General features: G+C 45.9%; 4 protein-coding genes and 1 long non-coding RNA gene across 11 annotated transcripts in view; 1 reads left to right on the top strand and 4 right to left on the bottom strand.

Annotated features, from left to right (window-relative positions):
* Positions 1-260: 260 nt before the first annotated feature.
* On the bottom strand, positions 261-3,529 carry LOC105418900 (TNFAIP3-interacting protein 3-like). 3 transcript variants are annotated; one of them, XM_029842626.1, is made up of 9 exons: positions 3,154-3,524; positions 2,648-2,722; positions 2,331-2,390; positions 2,187-2,252; positions 1,535-1,654; positions 1,349-1,456; positions 1,198-1,266; positions 822-947; positions 261-744 (listed from the first exon to the last, which is right to left on the bottom strand). In XM_029842626.1, the coding sequence occupies exons 1-9, from the start codon at positions 3,232-3,234 to the stop codon at positions 628-630; spliced, it is 822 nt and encodes a 273-aa protein (XP_029698486.1). In that variant the 5' UTR covers positions 3,235-3,524; the 3' UTR covers positions 261-627. The 3 variants fall into 3 exon arrangements, with proteins under 3 accessions (XP_029698486.1, XP_011618342.1, XP_029698487.1); XM_011620040.2 differs by having other exon boundaries at positions 2,588-2,722; positions 3,154-3,521; XM_029842627.1 differs by having other exon boundaries at positions 261-947; positions 2,588-2,722; positions 3,154-3,529.
* A 2,781-nt stretch (positions 3,530-6,310) lies between these two features.
* LOC101075059 (ADP-ribosyl cyclase/cyclic ADP-ribose hydrolase 1-like) lies at positions 6,311-9,381 on the bottom strand. The gene is made up of 8 exons (XM_029842992.1): positions 9,005-9,381; positions 8,619-8,745; positions 8,388-8,523; positions 7,959-8,041; positions 7,033-7,106; positions 6,873-6,959; positions 6,700-6,783; positions 6,311-6,627 (listed from the first exon to the last, which is right to left on the bottom strand). The coding sequence occupies exons 1-8, from the start codon at positions 9,160-9,162 to the stop codon at positions 6,573-6,575; spliced, it is 804 nt and encodes a 267-aa protein (XP_029698852.1). The 5' UTR covers positions 9,163-9,381; the 3' UTR covers positions 6,311-6,572.
* Positions 9,382-9,522: 141 nt separating this feature from the next.
* LOC101074837 (ADP-ribosyl cyclase/cyclic ADP-ribose hydrolase 1-like) lies at positions 9,523-14,924 on the bottom strand. 4 transcript variants are annotated; one of them, XR_003889858.1, is made up of 12 exons: positions 14,840-14,897; positions 14,150-14,328; positions 14,022-14,051; positions 13,803-13,926; positions 12,801-12,933; positions 12,575-12,710; positions 12,162-12,244; positions 12,016-12,089; positions 11,861-11,953; positions 11,632-11,718; positions 10,016-10,186; positions 9,523-9,867 (listed from the first exon to the last, which is right to left on the bottom strand). XR_003889858.1 is itself a non-coding variant. In XM_029842989.1 (11 exons), the coding sequence occupies exons 3-11, from the start codon at positions 14,035-14,037 to the stop codon at positions 10,084-10,086; spliced, it is 849 nt and encodes a 282-aa protein (XP_029698849.1). In that variant the 5' UTR covers positions 14,038-14,051; positions 14,150-14,328; positions 14,866-14,921; the 3' UTR covers positions 9,523-10,083. The 4 variants fall into 4 exon arrangements, 3 of the variants coding, with proteins under 3 accessions (XP_029698849.1, XP_029698848.1, XP_003979462.3); XM_029842989.1 differs by having other exon boundaries at positions 9,523-10,186; positions 14,866-14,921; XM_029842988.1 differs by having other exon boundaries at positions 9,523-10,186.
* Positions 14,925-15,175: 251 nt separating this feature from the next.
* LOC115251287 (uncharacterized) overlaps positions 15,176-18,487 on the top strand; it is a 6,948-nt gene continuing 3,636 nt past the window's right edge. The window contains exons 1-2 of one of the 2 annotated variants that reach the window (XR_003889860.1): positions 15,176-15,347; positions 15,680-15,762. This is a non-coding gene — a long non-coding RNA (uncharacterized lncRNA). Of the gene's footprint in view, positions 15,348-15,653; positions 15,763-18,487 lie in introns of both variants that reach the window. The other variant, XR_003889859.1, reaches the window with a different exon arrangement.
* The window catches only part of LOC105418447 (ADP-ribosyl cyclase/cyclic ADP-ribose hydrolase 1-like), a 2,976-nt gene continuing 977 nt past the window's right edge, over positions 16,489-18,487 (bottom strand). Inside the window, exons 2-8 of the mRNA XM_029842991.1 lie at positions 18,315-18,441; positions 18,084-18,219; positions 17,653-17,744; positions 17,200-17,273; positions 17,040-17,126; positions 16,867-16,950; positions 16,489-16,794 (exon numbers count right to left, since the gene is read on the bottom strand). Coding sequence (XP_029698851.1) covers positions 16,737-16,794; positions 16,867-16,950; positions 17,040-17,126; positions 17,200-17,273; positions 17,653-17,744; positions 18,084-18,219; positions 18,315-18,441 — 658 coding nt within the window. The 3' untranslated portion in view covers positions 16,489-16,736. The remainder of the gene's footprint in view (positions 16,795-16,866; positions 16,951-17,039; positions 17,127-17,199; positions 17,274-17,652; positions 17,745-18,083; positions 18,220-18,314; positions 18,442-18,487) is intronic.

Here is an 18,487-nt window from a genome sequence, read left to right as displayed (position 1 = left end):
CACAACAAACGGAACATGAGTGACTGTCCTCCAGGACCTTTGACAGCTTGTTTAGATATAGAATGTGCTGCAAATCCAAAAGAATTGTTAATTTTGAGCTGTAACTGCCAGAAAATGTCATAACCAGGCTGCTGCTGGTCTTCTGTTAGGTGAATTATAGTTTCTTAAAATTCCAGTAATGTAAAAATCACACCACAGGTGGACTCCCCACTGGCGTTTTTGGCCATCGTGGTCAATAAAAAAGTCGCTTCAAGCTGAAATCAGCAATATAACACTGTATTTTTTATTTTATTTACAATACACATGCAAGCTAATTCAATCAATCATAAATACTATCCATATTTGCTTTTCCAACAAGCAGTTCAGTCCAAAATCCACTTGCGTTCTGTCGTTTTGACATCAGTCTGTCACTAGAGGTCACTGTTGTCCCTGAGAATACACCCCCCCCCCCCCCCCCCTAAAGCTATAACCTGAAAAGTCCATGATTTTTGTAAAAAGGTAATTGTGTCTATAGTGTTATTTGGCATCACGATGTAAAGTGGCGTCCGCTGTCCGCTTGTTTCTAGACTAAATTTTTGTTCCAGTTGTCCTCAGAACCTTCCACCCTGTCATAATCTAGCTTTGATGTCAGTGATGCGTAAAGTTCAATGCATGCGTGGGTCTGTGCGTAGGTTGCTCCGTTGGGTTCCGAGATCTGCCATGATTTCTGCACCTGCAGTCAACAATGGGTTTGGTGGGCGGAGCCTGTAGAACAGGAAACTGCTGTGTTGAAAGCTTTGATCTTCTCAGAAAACATAAAGCATTCATAAGTGGAAGTAGACCTGAGGCTTGAGGGCTCGAAGCTCATAACAGACTTTTCTGTACTTCTCTTCGAGGTCCAGGTACCTTCCGTGGAGCTTCTCCCTGTCGCTGCGCTCCTTCAGGAAGTCCTCCCTGTAGACCTCGGCCTACAAACGGACAGCAAAGAAACATGATGTAACAGTTCAAAGGGGATCAGGGTGTGAAATGACCCCCTTTTAGAGGGAAATATTTCTGGAGCTTGGCTAGCAACCTCGTACAAAAAAGTTAGCTTTCAACTAACCCAGGCTCATCGTGTAGTCTAAAAATAGAAATGTGATTGGACGAAATCCCCGACTAGATATCTGGTACTGGTTGTAAGTACTAATTAGGAAGGGTATGAGGACGACTGGGTCTCACCTGATGTTTCCAGACATCCTGTAGCGACGCACGTCTAACGTCGTCGGACCCAAGCACGACCTGAAGCGCCTGAACCAGCGTAGAACAAGAGACGGCTTTAGATGTCACTGAACCCTCAGACAAGTCTGACCCGCCCTGAAAGTCCACTCACCTCATTCAGTCTCCTGATCTCCTGCATCTGATGCTGCCCTCTCCTGGTCAGAAAGCTGTTCTGCCCCCGTAACTCCGCTGCTTCGTCTCCAGAGCGGCTAACTTCAGCCTGCGTGGGTTATTTTGGAGCATTAATATTGAAGAGGACTGAGACTATCTGGACTTGGATCATCGTCTCTTGAATCACCTTGGCGCTGTCCTCGTCTTGGACCTTCTTCCCAAATGTGATGTTCTTTTCTCCTTCTTCGCACCTGTTGTCTTCAGTGTGAGAGAAGTCCCCCTGAAGTATGCTCCTCAATTCTCGGACCTGTCCCGGAACAACAGAGATGTTAAATGGTTTTCCAACAGCGGCGGACTCAGGGTGTCTGAGGATCAGGGGCCAAGGGGCCGAGGACCCAAGGGGGGCATCATATTTAGCTCATCAGAAGGAACAGCTCCAAAAAACTAGTACTTGGCAGGTCATCCTAGAGGTCATGTTTCAGCTGAAGGAGAAGGAATACCCCAAAGGCCATATTTTTCCAGACACTGCTCGGTCACCCAGAGGCCATGGCATTGGATTTCCCCCACAAAGGGCACTTTATCAGGGAGGTGACTATTGATGGGGCATTCAAATAATAAATAAAATAATAATAAAAATGAATAAACCCTCAGGGTATCTGGGAGGACACTGTTAGGTCACCTAGAGGGCACATCAAACTATTTCTCCCTCAAAATGCACTTTATCAAGGTTTATCCACTGAGACGATCCTTATCATGACCTATAAACCCTCTGGGTATCCAAGAGGGCACTTTGACAGCCTGAGGGCCCTCAGCAGAACTGTGGTTCTTTCTAGCTGTACCTTCTTGCTGTAGAACTGCTTCATGGTCCGGTACTCTCTGGCCCATTTCTCATTAATGAGAAGAAGCTGAGAAAAAGAGATGAAAGCGTTGAGACCCAAAGCATTTGGAAGCGAATCCCAACATTTTTTCTGATGTTCGCTCACCTCTTTCTTCTGCTCCTCCAAGATGAGAATCTGAGCTGCGAGTGTGGTGTCACTGTCTGCCTGAATAAATTAAGAAAAAAAAGATATTTTAAGGGAAGTATGGAAATGTGGAAGGTGGGAATTATGCAACTGGATCCGTTAACTTCCTTTTTACGCATTTTGGGATTTTTTTTTAGTCTATGATGTTTCCAGTAACAAACACGCTCATTTCCTGGTGGCCTATGAAACGTATCTTCCAGGTTTGCGTAAGTTCGCACCTGAGTGTCTGTGCTGCGGCTCTGGAGGCGATGAGCAGCGGCTCCCTCTAGCATGCTAACCTCATGTCTGTCCACCTTTGGGAGCGATGGATAAAGCCTGCAGGAGCGCTTCCTGTCCACAGACACAGCTTCAGCCTGGAAACCCACAGAAGTAGAGAAAATACCAGATGATACCATAAGCAACAAGTGACAGATCATTAAAACATTGTGGATAGTGATTATATATGAAAAATGTGATCATAAACAACACAAGTCACATTGGTTGTGATATTTCTGCAGTTTCTGACAAACAGTTGCAATGAAATTTCCAATCGGTCGATTCAAAAATGATTGTAATCACCTGCATATCACCATAAAGTATGTTTACTTCTGCACAATTCAGAGGTTTGTCATTAACTGCCATTTTAATTGGCCAAATACGTCTGTAGCTATTAGCATTACATTCTAATATAAATACATTTTATACTTAAATATTTTTTATTTTTTTTAAATCACACACTTATTTACAAGAAATTCAACATATGTGCACGATTTCAGTGTTAAACTGTAGCAGAACTTGTTCTCACCGAACTCTTCACGTCCTCCATCCTTTCGCTTCGGTTCTGGCTCGTGTTGGACCCGCTCCGCGCGCCATTTATACCCGCCATCCCCACTGACGCGTAAAAACCAGCGTTGTCCAATCAGCGGAAGGGATTCCCTCCTCGCGACCGCATCAATGGAAAGGAAAGTACAAAAGTTCGATCAGCGGCGCGAGCGGTAAATAGTGACACGAGCGATGACTCAGAAATAAAAATCTCTACACTGCAAGAAATGTCCTGACCTGCAAAGTCAACGGGTCGCCACGAAAGCAGGTTAAAATATAGACTTTAGTCTTCAAAAATGATGCTAGTAATGAGTAGCGAAGTAACTAACCTAACCCTAACCCAACATGTGATATATATGTAGCCTAAATAATTCCCTCTGACCTGAATAAATGCAGTGACTTTATAATTAAATAGTGGTAAAATAAAATGCATGATTATCTGTATTAACCTTTACTTTAATACGTTTTGTTTTTTTTTAAAAATGAAGCCGGTAAAAATGAAACACAAACGTCGCATTTTAACATTTGTGTTTCATTTTTAACCAGGTAGTTAAACCTCTTCAAAAGTCAACAAACTAATGAATAAATTCTAACAAAGGTTATATTTAGAAAAAGCCCTTACTTAACTCCAGCTTTATTTAATTTTGCTGATTAACAGGAAGTCGGCAGTAAGTGTCAGATATGTTCATGTTATCTCAGACGTTTCCTGTCTTGTTTTTGTTTGTTTGTTTGTGGGATTTTTTTTTTTTAGCACTGTGCGGTCACGTGGCCTTGACGAAAGTCGTGCGCTCGTGAATGCAGGGAACGGCGTGGAAACCGGAAACGAGTGTCGAGATGAAACTATACGAAGAAAAGCCGAAAAGTTGCCATGTCGAAGTTGTTCTCAAAAGCGTTGAGTCACTGCTTCAGGGAAGGGGTTAGTGGTGTGTGTGTGTGTGTGTGTGTGGGGGGGGGGGGGGGGGGGGGGGTGTTAAGAAACCTAATAATACCCACAACTCCCACTGTAGCCTACGCACATTAATTTACGGTAGCTGGCGGCAGCTGCTCAGGAGGAGGCCTCACACACCACAGGGCCACCAGATGTGAGGCTGAGGCCTATAAACAGGCCCTCATCAGGGGCCACCACTCAGGGGCACCTGGTGCCATCAGGTACATGCTACACACCTGAGGAAACACCGTGGCAACCAAGAAAAGACTGGTTGAAGCAGGAGAGAAAGGCAGCAGTTTAACCATCCGGGGACACTTGTTTTGTTATAATGGTGTGTAATACTTTATTTAGGAGGTGGTGTTTAACGGGTCGGCCATTTTGATTTCAGCCCTGATATCAGCAATAAGGCCAACTATACCTGTTCAACTGTTACCCCAGAGAGGTAAGAGTGTTGAGGGTCTTTTGGAAGAGATTATTTTAAAGATGTTTTTAAGGCAGCCTTTAAAAAGGTATATAGTTTATGTTGCCCCTGAAAATGTTGTTTATCATTGTGTTATAGGCCTATGTTAAATAAATCTGTAACAAGCTAGACAATTAAAATAAATTAAACTAAACTAAATACAAGCCTAGAGAATCTTTGCATTGCATTTCGAAATGCTGTTGTTTTTTGTTTCCCCCCCAAATGTCAACATGTTTTAGATGTTTTTGGAGAAAATGTGTATGATGTTTTCTTTTACTGGAAGTGTAAGTGTTTCCTGATACTAGTAGTTTCTGTTTACGTGTGTGTGTGTGTGTGCGTGTGTGTGGGGGTTCTAAGTGCGTCCACATCAGCCAGCTACACGCTGAAACCCAGGAAGGAAATACTGTTGAATGTCGTTAAACCAACTGGCATCTGCAGTGACATGCATCCAATATAATTTTATATTTCCCCCTTGTGAATTGGAACTTCAGCAAAACTTTTGCAGCATCTTAGGGCGGCTATTTTGGATTTAAAACAGGTGTAACTTGTTTTTTATCTCCCCGTCAGATGGAGGAGTTTGTCAGGCGAAGGTGGGTCTGATCACAATGCTGCGTTTCGTTGATTAAGTTAACAGTCAACGGCGGACTTGCTCCACTTTAGTCACCATTTGCAAAGCTAATGAGTCAATAACACAGCAGAGCAGGTTGCATGAACACACTGATGCTTCCTGATCATCTTTTATTATTATTTAAGAAAATAAGGAAAATTGAGTCAGTCTGAGCAGTAAAATGTGTCATTGGACAATAAAAGAGAAAAAAAATGCTTAAAATAATGCTCGCAACACATCAAGCTGCAGCTAGCACAGTGTTAGCGTCAATCTTCAGGAAACAGGAAGTGCATTCATGCACATGGTGGTTGTTAAAACGAAACCTGAAAAAGCTGGCACTTCTGTTATGAACAGGCCACCTGCGGTGAATTCCAACACAACCATTTCTGAGATTTAAAAAAAAAATGGTTTAGCAAAGTTGGTGCTTTTCCATTTTTTGCCGCCCTCCTTACCGCACCAGGACAGATGGTCCAAAAACCTGACCCCAACATGTTTCCTCCACTGTCGTTTCTTATTAAAGATCGAAAGCAAAGATGGTTCCAGCTTTATTTGGATTCAGCAGTGATGAAATGACTGCATAAAATGTGCACGTTCCCCATTAGCCTGTGTGTTTGTTTACCTGCAGGAAAACCCGTCTAATTTGGAGCGCGCCTACAGCCGATCCGCAGCCCCATTCAGGCCATTAATTTGGACAGTATTCAGTCCTCTAGTTTACCTTGCGGAGCACTGACAACCTGACATAAACTTGTGTAGAGACCACCAGGCGAGGGCGACGAGCACCAGAACCGCGATTTTAAGGCAGAGCTTTATCCGAATCCTCCGTGGACCCCCCGTTGATCAGCACTATTTATATCGCTCGGCTCCCGTGACGTAAGCACCCTCCGCCGTCGAGCCTCCAATGCTGATAAAACCACGTGGGTCTGTTTCGGCGAACAACAACAAACGACTAAATAAAGAGTAGTCTCTCGTTTTTTTTAGTCAGGTGAGACACTAACGTGGTTCTGATCATAATCCCGTGATCCGTTAGTCCAGTTTACCACCCAAAACACCGGCTGGGACCTCTGACACAGATTTAGCTAGTGTTCGCTAAAGCTAAAACTCTGAATATGAACAGGAGCAAATGCAGCACACAGATGTTTCAAAGCTGATTTCACACATTTCAGAATTTTATTATTAAAAAAAAAAAAAAGAAGGCAGGTAATGTTAGCAGGGGTGCATAATAATAAAGGACTGATATCTGACCTGTTTGTGTCAGTGATTACGGTTCTAACAGTCTAAATTTATGAAACACATCACATTTACAATCCGGTAATACAACCCTGAAAAAGTACTTTAGCTAGCTTCGGACACGTGCACCACAATGGTGCAGCACGTCCAATATGGCTGTATTGGTGCTGGAGCAGGACTTCACCAGCAGTTCGTGCAGGAGACGTCGTTGGAGGCACATTCACTAATGCGAGTTCTGCAGAGAGACACGAGACAGTCAGAACAGTGGGCTGGGGAACGGCTCCTCTGAAGCTGCCCGTATACTTACTCGCTCACTTCCTTGCATTCGTAGCCGATTTTACTATCCAGTTTCTGCCTTAATTCATTTAAAGACTCGTTTGAGCAGTCGGACCTGAGCAGACCCAGAGCAGAACTTCAGGTTCTGGACATTTACATGGCAACAACCTCAAACTGGTGACAGGAGAGAACCTAGAACCTTACACGGGTGTCGTCGCTGTGACAAGGACGACGGTCAACTTCCTGACCTTGGCGGAGTTCAACTTCGGAACCTCGACGCTCCCAAAAACACTGAAAACAACAGGACACATGTCAGAAAACACCATCTCCACCCATAAACGTGGAAGGTAGCGGAGGGACTGACCTCGAATTGTCAAAGGGGGTGGCGATGTTTCCGTTCAGCATCACCGTGGCGTCACCACAGGCAGCCTCTGCAAACTGTACACAGATGAGGCCTTGAGAATTTTAGAGGAAACCATCCGTCTGCCTTCACCATGAGAAACATTTAAACAACCGAACGGCCCCATTTTGAGATGATCTTTTCACGCCTGGTTAGTTAATCATGCCTTTGCATCTCCATCTTTAGCAACAGATGTGAACGACTGTATTACTACCCACATGCAGGTGTTTATAAGCCTCACACGGTGTGTCGTACATGTTCTAGTACTCAGCCGGCCTCAGAGCGAGAGTTAGGACAAAAATAGGTGGACCTGTCTGTACTTGCATGATCACATACTTGGGAAACATACTTACTTCCCGGGTACTGTTCCTATTCTATGCATTACTCCTGCCAGCTATGCTCCAAGTTTCCCAGGAGTGTTGTTGCTCTTCCCATTGGATTAAGTATGCATCAGATGTCCCCTGTCTGCTGGCGGGACACTTGGGTATCCCACAAAGAATTTCACCCCTGTCAGCAGCACCACTGGCAGAAAGTATGTGCTTTAAAGTACGAACTAAGTACTAAGTATAGATTCAGGAACTTGACCACTCGCACCACACCAGAAGGGAGGGTCTAGATAGCCCTGGGAGCATGAGCTAATTTCTGTTATATAGAATCATCCTCAAGTATTCCTTATTCACCCCCTCATTTGTTCAACTTTGTCCCTCCATCCGTGGGTTGCTGCAGCTCGCTCAGGAGAGCACCATGTGACTCCATGGCGACCGGCACAAAGCCTCATTGAGGACCCAGACCAAGAGACCATTTTAGCATTCAGCCAGGATTTGTTTTGACTCTCGAGCACTGGAAACATTGTCAAATTGTTTTTATAAAATCACCAATCCTTCACTTACTTTAGTTGATCCTTGAGTCCAGAAGGAGCGAACCGGGTTGTCTTTGCAGGCATTCCAGTCAGGGCAGCCGCTGGTGAACGTTTCTAGGTGACATCAGCAGATCAGCGTCACGTCAAAGGGATATAAATAAAATAAAACATTTCGAGTTGGGATAAAGCCTCGGCCTAATGTAATCACTCAGACTCTAAAATTCCCTGATGCCAAATCAGTTAGTTAATATTAACAATTAAAGTCATATTCGTGCACAGCGCCAGCTCTCTACACAAACAGGCAGCCGGTTCAAAGGACTCAGGCTCTGATGTGCCGATAAATGAGTCAAGTTAGAACTTGTCCTGTAAGTGCACCACAGCATCCTTCTGCTGTGTTACACATGTTAATAGCAGCTGAGAAACCTTCTGGTTTGGCTAATAATGAAGTTCTTGGTCTTACTATTGCTGCCCTCTTTTCCACACCAGATTAGGTTGTCCAACACCGACCCCAGCAGGGTGTCCTCCATCGTAACAAAACACTTGGTGTTCTCATTGTAGGCATGGACCACATCCTTCGTTTTGCTCCAGAACATGGCCTAAACACCCCGCCAAAATGAAAGGTTATATTTTGCCATGAGCGATCTGAGAGCTGCCACAGGTGGGTAACAGACAGGTGAGGAATCGAGGTTACCTTGCCGCATGTCATTGTGATGGGGGCCACCTGAAACAGGGGATTGTAGGCATCTGTGGGAATTTTACAGGGGTCCCGCCCCACATACGCTTGCTCAAACGTGCTCCATATTGTTTCACAGTCGCTCCTGCAGGGAATAAAAGATCTTCCTTATCTTTAAGACCCCGTTAACAGCTCCCACTGGAACTTCTTTCCATATTTTTAAGTTTGTCTACAGATTTATACTCAACACTCAATTGTGTAACTACTAAAACTGCTCGTGTGAGTATTTAAACCATGCAGCGCTCACATTAAACAGTCCACCTGCAGAAAGCTCAGAATAAAAGGCCTCTTGTGTGATTTTCTGCAGGTCTGCGGTGTATTCTGTGATCCCAGTCTTGACTTACCCTTTGTACTGGCCTTTTATCGCCAGGTGACACCTGGCGATAAAAGTCTCTTTAAACGTCTGTTGGGGTGGTTTCCGCCTGAGTGTCACTCCCAATGTGATCGCGACCACCAGCACCAGCAGCAGCACCACAGCCGCGATGCAGACCCCTCGCTTCATCCCTCTCTTCTGCCGACTCACTCCGGAAGTCCGCCTCGGCTGCTGCTAAGACGCAGTCCGCCTTCTGTCACCCGAGCGCTCGCGCAAGCTGTCTTATATGCGGCACCCCCCGCCGTGACGTCACTGCCCCAACGCTCCCGCCGCTCGCGCTGCGCTCCTCGGGCGTTACGTTCGACGGGAAAGTCGGACCATTAACCGTGTGACATTAAAGTGAAACCAAAGTTAATAAGATTACTGGAACCACGCTGCACTCTTGGTTGCAACAGAGTGGCGAGAACCTTTCGGGCTCTTTAGTTACTTATGCAAAAAATAAATAAAAGGTTGAGACCTTTATCTAAACTGCTGCTGTTGAACACACCCTTGCTGACGTTCCTTTTAATCCTTTTTAAGAATTAAGGCTATCGATGAAGAAAAGAAAGTGAATTGCGTGCATGAGTTTATCATTAACAGGTTAAAAGTGCAGGAAACGGAAGTTTAGCAGGTTTTAGCTCGTGTCTTTTTTGTATTAAATGCATCGTGTATAATAACTTAATAATTGAACATGTTGAATACACATCTGCCCTGAAAGTGAGAGTGACCCACAGCCAAAACCTCAGTCCTGACACCTCGGGGGTCTTTTTTTTTTGTTTGATGCACGACTGAACTGCACAGTATAAAAGACTTTTGGGGCTTCCTGTTGAATTTTGGTCTCATAAACCTTGAAACCTGTGAGATAACAACAAAGTTGAACACACTGATTGTGATATCGCATCAGTCACTCATGTTCTCACTCATATGTTACAGAAACACCACAGTTGGATCAACACAAGTGAGAAACGTGACCTTTGAGTCTATTATCAAGGAGCATATTTACTTTGAAAGTTCTGCCGTAGGTGGGATCTGTAAAGGTCAGAGACTCCTGTTCCGACATGCTCAGGATTTTCAAGTTAGCATGAGGATCCTTCCAGCCTTTCCCAGGCTGTGTGCATCTGTTTGGCAGGATGATTGTTCGGAGTTCCAGATCCACTGTAGGATCATCTGTGTCCTGTAGACAGATATGATATCCTTTACCCAAGGGTCCCTTCACTGGAAAATCCCACAAACAACATCGGTGTGGAGCTCCTGTTTCTACCAAGTCCTTCCATCTACTTTACTTCTTTACAAATGTTTGTATGAGTTTTAGGCGTTAAAAGTTTAGAACTGCATCAAAAAAACAGACAGCCTTTTTTCGCAATATACATAACGTATTTTCACGACCATAAGGCGCACTGTAATAAAAGGCGCAGTCTCAGTTATGGGTGCTATTTCTGTATTTAAAACATACATAAGGCGCACCGTATTATTAGGCGCATGCTGAAACATACAGTAAAAAATGACAAGTAAGACAGTGAGTTTCGACACATTTATTGAACAAAATATTCATTCTTCCACCACAAAACCATCAAAGTTTTCATCTTCTGTATCTGAAATAAACAGCTGCGCTATTTCAATGTCAAAGATCCCGAATTCCTCTTCTTCATCACCTGAATCGGACTCACCGACCGGTTCTGCTTCAGCGTTGATGCCGGCTTTTGTAAAAGCTCTTCCAATACATGAAGACGGTATCATAGCCCATGCGTCTACAATCCACCCACATATGGTGGCATAACTTGCCCGCCGCTGCCTCATAGATGTGGCTGGGCGCGGTTATCTTGTCGCGGCAGTAGGTGCGGAAGATGGCCGCCCTCTCCTGGTAATCCGCGGGCAGCCGCTGCGCAACAGCTGTCCTTGCGCGTATGAAGAGATGCCGCCTCCTCATAAAGTGAAAACACCAAGACGGACCTCCTTGGAAGTGCTCAATGTCCATTTCTTCAGCAATCGCTTTGACCTTTGGTGACAGTAGAGACGCCCCTTCCGGTTGTTCGCTGTTCCACAACCAACTGTTCCACTCGGTCTTCCAGCTCGGGCCACCTTGCTTTGTTCACGCGGAAACTCAGCTTCGTCTTCCTCACTTTCGTTCACTTTCTTGTTTTCTCCACTTTCTGACCATGGACTCATTTACATTAAAATGTCTCGCAGCTGCTCGATTGCCATTTTCAGCCGCATATTCGATGGCCTGCAGTTTAAAGTAAGCCTCATATTCTCTCTTGACCGGCGCCATTTTAGGGGATCCTTACGCGGAGGTGTGCCGCTAATCGATTGGCAGAGCCTTTACCGTAGTGCACCTACCAAAGGCACACAGCAGATTTTGGAACTCAGTCCACACACAAGGCGCTCCATATTATAAGGCGCACTGTCGATTTTTGAGAAAATCTCAATGTTTTAGGTGCGCCTTATAGTCGTGAAAATACGGTACAAGAAACCAAAAGAACTCTTGAGTGTCTCTGTTTCCAATGTTGCCATTGCTGTGGTTCAGGGCCACCATCAGTTTAACACTATCTTATGCAAAGCATTATGGGATACATGGAGTGCTCCGAATAGGGTACAGCACTGACACTGATTTTGGCTCACCGGTCGTTGTCTGCGCACGTCCAGCGGAAACCTCGAGTCCGAAGGATTTCGATCAGGTCTAAGACGGATCCTCGACTACAGGATTCCCTGAGATGGAAAAACAACTCCTCACTCCTCTTTAGCTCCAGCAAATGTATTCAGAATCAGCCTCTTGGCATCCCAAAGTTTGGTGTTTTAGTCCTCAGGGGATGAGTAACCTGATGAGTTTCATTTATGACTGTTTCCTTACATGAAGGGTCCCTCCCGATCGGTCACCACCTTTATGTTGACATGATCCACCCTGCAGGGGTCCAGACTGTCCAGCTCAACACTTCCAAACATGCTGCGAGAACAAAACACAATCATTTCTGATCAAACACATTCGCCACAGATGTGCTTCGGTACCTTTCCCTATTGAAGGCGTCGACGACGGAGCCGTTGAGCAGCACGGTGACGTTCCCACAGGCCATTTCTGCAAACTGAGACATGAGGGACATCATGTGAGGCCAACGTTTCACTCTGGCATGCGCGAATAACGGCCGGACGCTCACGTTTTGGGAAGCTCGGCGCCACAGAGAGTACACTGGATGGCGTTCACAGGCTGACCAGCCGGGACAGGAACCAAAGTCAAAGCCTGTGAGAAGCATCGACATTAGTAACGATGTCGTTCTTTTTGTAAATCAGGCATCATTGAAGACGTGGCAGTGGTGCGTTGACGTGTTGGAAAGTTATTCAAAACTACATTCACAGTAAATCCTTGAGGAGCACAGCTGCAGCTTCCTGAGCGATGGTTGAATTGGGCGTACACGTAAAAAACAAATCCCTTGTGGCGTGTCTGTGTGCTAGTTTGTTAGCCAGCAAAGATTTTTTAGCGTTTGAGGTTGCATCTCTGCAGCAGGCCATCAGATTCTGGTTAATTTGAACATCAGCAGCATCCCAGATGTGCTATAATGTGTTTTTCTACCGTCGTTGTCTTCTTGTCCACACCACAGGAGGTCATTGAACATGTAGCCGGCTAGCGTGTCCTCTAGCGTCCAGAAGTACCGTAAAGCTGCTACAAAGGTCTGCACGAAGGTCTTGGTCTTACTCCAGAAGAGGAACTAAACAGAACAGAAGAAAAGCCCTCATTTACAGATAGTTAGCCTGATGGTGTGTCAGTAATTCAGACCTTAAGCAGAACTCTTGCTCACCCGACCACAGGGAAGAGCCCAGGCTTGTGCCATAGCGTAAAACATGTGTCGATAATCCTCCACCGTTGTGTTACAAGGAGTCTGACAGCAGACGGCCTCCTCAAAGTGTCTCCAGATGCTCTCGCAGTCATATCTGCGTGTAAAGTTAAGTTATATTCCTCATCACAGCTGTTTTAATACCTCACAATGTGGGTAAAATGGGGGTATTTGCTTTGGTTTCTTTGATGGCACGTAGACTCAAGTTTAGTCGTTGTTAGGGTTCAGACTCTTTAAAGTTTCCTTCTGGAAAGAACCAGATTTGATGACTATGCTGTGCATTTAAGTGTGTTTTGTCTGAAAAATCTCTGTATATGTGGCATCTACAGCAGGTCTGTCCATCCCAGGGAGAGGAGCCCTCATCTGTGGCTCTCCTGGTTTCTTCTTTCTCCCTAAATGGGGATTATTTAAGTGTTTCTGAGCCATTTCAAGGGTCTAAGGACAGAGGGTGTCACAACTGTAGAGCCCTCCGAGGCAGCAAAGATGGTGATTTGGGGCTCTAAATAAACTTGACTTGAAGGAGATGTGTTGCAGTGGTTTAGGTAAATGGTCCCCCCTCCCTTCTATAATAATAATCGTGCTGTCTGATCAGCCACACCTGTGGGCTGCATGGATGAACAAAGGAGAAGGTCTCGCGAACACATACTTGGCCAGATTAGGGAGCAACATTCGAGTGAAACACGCCTTTTGTGAATTTAAAAGAAGCCCTCAGATCTTTGGGTTCGGCTCATGGAAATGGGAGAAAAAACAAAAGCCCTGGCTCGTTCAGACGGGGAAGCTTCCTCTTGAACAGGTGCTTGTGGGAACTACAGCTGCACAACGGGAAGTCAATCATTACGAAAGTCAATCATTTGAACCGTTCCTCTATCTGCTGCCCTGTAAGCGCATTAACTCCTCGACTTCTGCTCAAAACCAACACTTCCTGTTTCAACTGCTGCTGTTTAAGCCCCGGTAATCCCTCGTTACCTCACACCGGGGTTCACCAGGGTGCTGTACTCGTAGCACCTTCCCATCACAATGTGCTTAATGTTGGGAGTGGTGCCGAGCTCGGCCCCGGGGCGGCCAGCGCAGAGCAAGAGCACGGCGAGCCCTTTGAGAGTGGACACAATGATGGAAGAAAGAGTGATAATACGATATTAGGGAGCAGCACAGCAAATAAAAGAGCGGAAGGGATGGGAAACTTACAGACAACAGAGATCATCACAAAGGCCTCAACTGAAAGCAAAAGCAACTCACATCAGTTCGGCGGCTTCAGATGATTATCTCAAGAACTTTTCCTCTAAGTTAAGGACGGAGGCGTGTAAAATACTCACCCCAGCCACGACGCCAAAAGCCCCTCCGCCCTAGCACAGCTTCGTCCTGAACTGAAACTTAAAGGACAGAGGAAGGTTTTCCAAGCGGCCCTCCTCCCATCCAGACCCCATGACTCCCATTAGGTGGTGAGACGTTGCTGTTGTCAGCTGCCACGATGGCCTGAGGGGCACCGCGTTGCCTTTGATGGACACGTAAGTGTTTATGAAATGTAAAGGAAGGGGACAGTTTGCACAGAGATGTACTCGCAGAATGTGGAAGAAGCATCAGAAAACTGGTGGAAACTTCACACACACTCAAGTGCTCCCTTTGACAGGTCAAACAAAGACCAGTGGGCTAATTTGGAGCAACACCCTCTTTATATCCTTACATTTCTTAGCTTGTTATGCTGTCCAAAATTGTCAGACGGGGACTATGACCCCCGCAACCCCGTTAAGGGAAGAGCAGAAGCGGTTTGTGATCAGTTTAATCGACCCTCATCTCTGATCAGAAGCGCCTGGGCGATGCTGCCATCTTCCGGCAGGAGGGGGTATTACGTGTGTTTACGTCTAGATTATTAAAATTCAGGGTGACGATACAAATTTAACAATATCTCTTACAATCTTAATAGCTAACTCACTAAAGTTGTTACATTGCTAATACAGTGGTTATAACATGAAATCATGCTGTGTAAATAGACGATTTGTGTTTACCGGTCGATCTACGTCCCAGTCCTCACCTATGGCCATCAACGCTGGGTGATGACCGAAAGAACGAGATCGCGGATACAAGCGGCTGAAATGAGTCTCCTCCGCAGGGTGGCCGGGCTCAGCCTTAGAGATAGGGTGAGAAGCTCGGATATCTGGGAGGAGCTCGGAGTAGAACCGCTGCTCCTCCACATCGAGAGGAGTCAGTTGGGGAGGCTCGGGCATCTGGCTAGGATGCCTTCCGGACGCCTCCCTTTAGGAGTGTTCCGGACATGTCCCACCGGGAGGCGGCCCCGTGGCCGGCCCAGGACGAGGGGGAGAGATTACATCTCTCGCCTGGCTTGGGAGCGGCTGGGGGTTCCCCCCGGAGGAGCTGATGGAAGTGGCCGGGGAGAGGGCTGTCTGGGCATCCCTCCTGAAGCTGCTGCCCCCGCGACCCGGATCCGGATAAGCGGCAGAAAACGAATAACAGCAATAAGGCCAACTATACCTGTTCAACTGTTACCCCAGAGAGGTAAGAGCGTTGAGTGTCTTTTGGAAGAGATTATTTTAAAGATGTTTTTAAGGCAGCCTTTAAAAAGGTATATAGTTTATGTTGCCCCTGAAAATGTTGTTTTCAACTGTCAGCAACACCTGAGTTATCATTGTGTTATAGGCCTATGTTAAATAAATCTGTAACAAACTAGACAATTAAAATAAATTAAATTAATTCCTATAAACTCTTAGGAAATACAAGCCTATAGAATCTTTGCAGTTGTGCATTTTGAAATGCTGTTTTTTTTTTGTTTTCCCCCAAACTTCAACATGTGTTGTGATCCAGGATTCCCAGTTGTGTTTGTCCTGCAGGGGGCGTGGTGGAGCCATGCTCCGGCCACCTGTTGGCGCACCTGCAGGACATCAGTGATCAGCAGTTTTCTTTTACTCGAAGTGTAAGTGTTTCCTGATACTAGTTTTGTGTGTGTGTGTGTGTGTGTGTGTGTGTGTGTGTGTGTGGGGGGGGGGGGGTTCTAAGTGCGTCCACATCAGCCAGCTACACGCTGAAACCCAGGAAGGAAATACTGTTGAATGTTGTTAAACCAACTGGCATCTGCAGTGACGTGCATCCAATATAATTTTATATTTCCCCCTTGTGAATTGGAACTTCAGCAAAACTTTTGCAGCCCCATTCAGGCCATTAATTTGGACAGTATTCAGTCCTCTAGTTTACCTTGCGGAGCACTGACAACCTGACATAAACTTGTTTAGAGACCACCAGGCGAGGGCGACGAGCACCAGAACCGCGATTTTAAGGCAGAGTTTTATCCGAATCCTCCGTGGACCCCCCCCCCCCCCCCCCCCTCCGTTGATCCGCTCTATTTATATCGCTCGGCTCCCGTGACGTAAGCACCCTCCGCCATCGAGCCTCCAATGCTGATAAAACCACGTGGGTCTGTTTCGGCGAACAACAACAAACGACTTAATAAAGAGTAATCTCTCGTTTTTTTTAGTCAGGTGAGACACTAACGTGGTTCTGATCATAATCCCGTGATCCGTTAGTCCAGTTTACCCCCCAAAACACCGGCTGCGGACCTCTGACACAGATTTAGCTAGTGTTCGCTAACGCTAAAACTCTGAATATGAACAGGAGCAAATGCAGCACACAGATGTTTCAAAGCTGATTTCACACATTTCAGAATTTTATTATTAAAACAAAAATGAAGGCAGGTAATGTTAGCAGGGGTGCATAATAATAAAGGACTGATATCTGAGGGTGATTACGGTTCTAACAGTCTAAATTTATGAAACACATCACATTTACAACCCGGTGATACAAGCCTGAAAAAGTACTTTAGCTAGCTTCGGACACGTGCACCCCAATGGTGCAGCACGTCCAATATGGCTGTATTGGTGCTGGAGCAGGACTTCACCAGCAGTCCGTGCAGGAGATGTTATTGTTGGAGGCACATTCATTAATGCGAGTTCTGCAGAGAGACACGAGACAGTCAGAACAGTGGGCTGGGGAACGGCTCCTCTGAAGCTGCCCGTATACTTACTCGCTCACTTCCTTGCATTCGTAGATGATATTACTGTCCAGTTTGCGCCTTAATTCATCTAAAGACTCGTTTGCGCATTCGGACCTGAGCAGACCCAGAGCAGAACTTCAGGTTCTGGACATTTACATGGCAACAACCTCAAACTGGTGACAGGAGAGGACCTAGAAACTTACACGGGTGTCGTCGCTGTGACAAGGACGACGGTCAACTTCCTGACCTTGGCGGAGTTCAAATTCGGAACCTCGTACATCGCGAAAAAACTGAAAACAACAGGACACATGTCAGAAAACACCATCTCCACCCATAAACTCGGAAGGTAGCGGAGGGACTGACCTCGATGTGTTGAAGGGGGTGGCGATGGATCCGTCCAGCATCACCGTGGCGTCACCACAGGCAGCCTCTGCAAACTGTACACAGATGAGGCCGTGAGAATTTTAGAGGAAACCATCCGTCTGCCTTCACCATGACAAACATTTAAACAACCGAACGGCCCCATTTTGAGATGATCTTTTCACGCCTGGTTAGTTAATCATGTCTTTGCATCGCCATCTTTAGCAACAGATGTGCACAACTGTATTACTACCCACATCAACTTTGTCCCTCCATCCGTGGGTTGCTGCAGCTCGCTCAGGAGAGCACCATGTGACTCCATGGCGACCGGCACAAAGCCTCATTGAGGACCCAGACCAAGAGACCATTTTAGCATTCAGCCAGGATTTGTTTTGACTCTCGAGCACTGGAAACATTGTCAAATTGTTTTTATAAAATCACCAATCCTTCACTTACTTTAGCTGATCCTTGGGTCCAGAAGGAGCGAACCGGGTTGTATTTGTTGTCTTTGCAGGCATTCCAGTCAGGGCAGCCGCTGGTGAACGTTTCTAGGTGACATCAGCAGATCAGCGTCACGTCAAAGGGATATAAATAAAATAAAATATTTCGAGTTGGGATAAAGCCTCAGCCTAATGCACTTGAAAAAAGTTCCCTGATGCCAAATCAGTCAGTTAATATTAACAATTAAAGTCATATTCGTGCACAGCGCCAGCTCTCTACACAAACAGGCAGCCGGTTCAAAGGACTCAGGCTCTGATGTGCCGATAAATGAGTCAAGTTAGAACTCGTCCTGTAAGCGCACCACAGCATCCTTCTGCTGTGTTACACATGTTAATAGCAGCTGAGAAACCTTCTGGCTTGGCTAATAATGAAGTTCTTGGTCTTACCACTGCTGCCCTCTTTTCCACACCAGCTTAGGTTGTTCAACACCGACCCCAGCAGGGTGTCCTCCATCGTAACAAAACACTTTGTCTTATCATTGTAGGCATGGACCACGCGCTCCGTTTTGCTCCAGAACATGGTCTAAACACCCCGCCAAAATGAAAGGTTATATTTTACCATGAGCGATCTGAGAGCTGCCACAGGTGGGTAACAGACAGGTGACAAATCGAGGTTACCTTGTCGCGTGGCGTTGTGATGGGGGCCACCTGAAACAGGGGATTGTAGGCATCTTTGGGAATTTTACGGGGGTCCCGTCCCACATACGCTTGCTCAAACGTGCTCCATATTGTTTCACAGTCGCTCCTGCAGGGAATAAAAGATCTTCCTTATCTTTAAGACCCCGTTAACA

Source organism: Takifugu rubripes, chromosome 10 (assembly GCF_901000725.2).
Source record: "Takifugu rubripes chromosome 10, fTakRub1.2, whole genome shotgun sequence".
NCBI classification, from domain to species: domain Eukaryota; kingdom Metazoa; phylum Chordata; class Actinopteri; order Tetraodontiformes; family Tetraodontidae; genus Takifugu; species Takifugu rubripes.
This window is presented reverse-complemented; position numbering and strand designations above follow the sequence as displayed.

Coding starts and splice junctions, on each gene's coding strand:
- LOC105418900 (XM_011620040.2), bottom strand. CDS start 3,234: ATGGCGGGTATAAATGGCGCGCGGAGCGGGTCCAACACGAGCCAGAAC. Junction 2,391..2,587: donor GCCGCAGCACAGACACTCAG/GTGCGAACTTAC, acceptor TAATTTATTCAG/GCAGACAGTGACACCACACT. Junction 1,267..1,348: donor AGATCAGGAGACTGAATGAG/GTGAGTGGACTT, acceptor ACGCTGGTTCAG/GCGCTTCAGGTCGTGCTTGG.
- LOC101075059 (XM_029842992.1), bottom strand. CDS start 9,162: ATGAAGCGAGGGGTCTGCATCGCGGCTGTGGTGCTGCTGCTGGTGCTG. Junction 6,784..6,872: donor GTCACAGCGACGACACCCGT/GTAAGGTTCTAG, acceptor GGGTCTGCTCAG/GTCCGACTGCTCAAACGAGT. Junction 6,628..6,699: donor GAATGCAAGGAAGTGAGCGA/GTAAGTATACGG, acceptor GTCTCTCTGCAG/AACTCGCATTAGTGAATGTG.
- LOC101074837 (XM_003979413.3), bottom strand. Junction 11,719..11,860: donor GATCGGGAGGGACCCTTCAT/GTAAGGAAACAG, acceptor TTTCCATCTCAG/GGAATCCTGTAGTCGAGGAT. Junction 10,187..11,631: donor ACGTGCGCAGACAACGACCG/GTGAGCCAAAAT, acceptor ATCTGTCTACAG/GACACAGATGATCCTACAGT.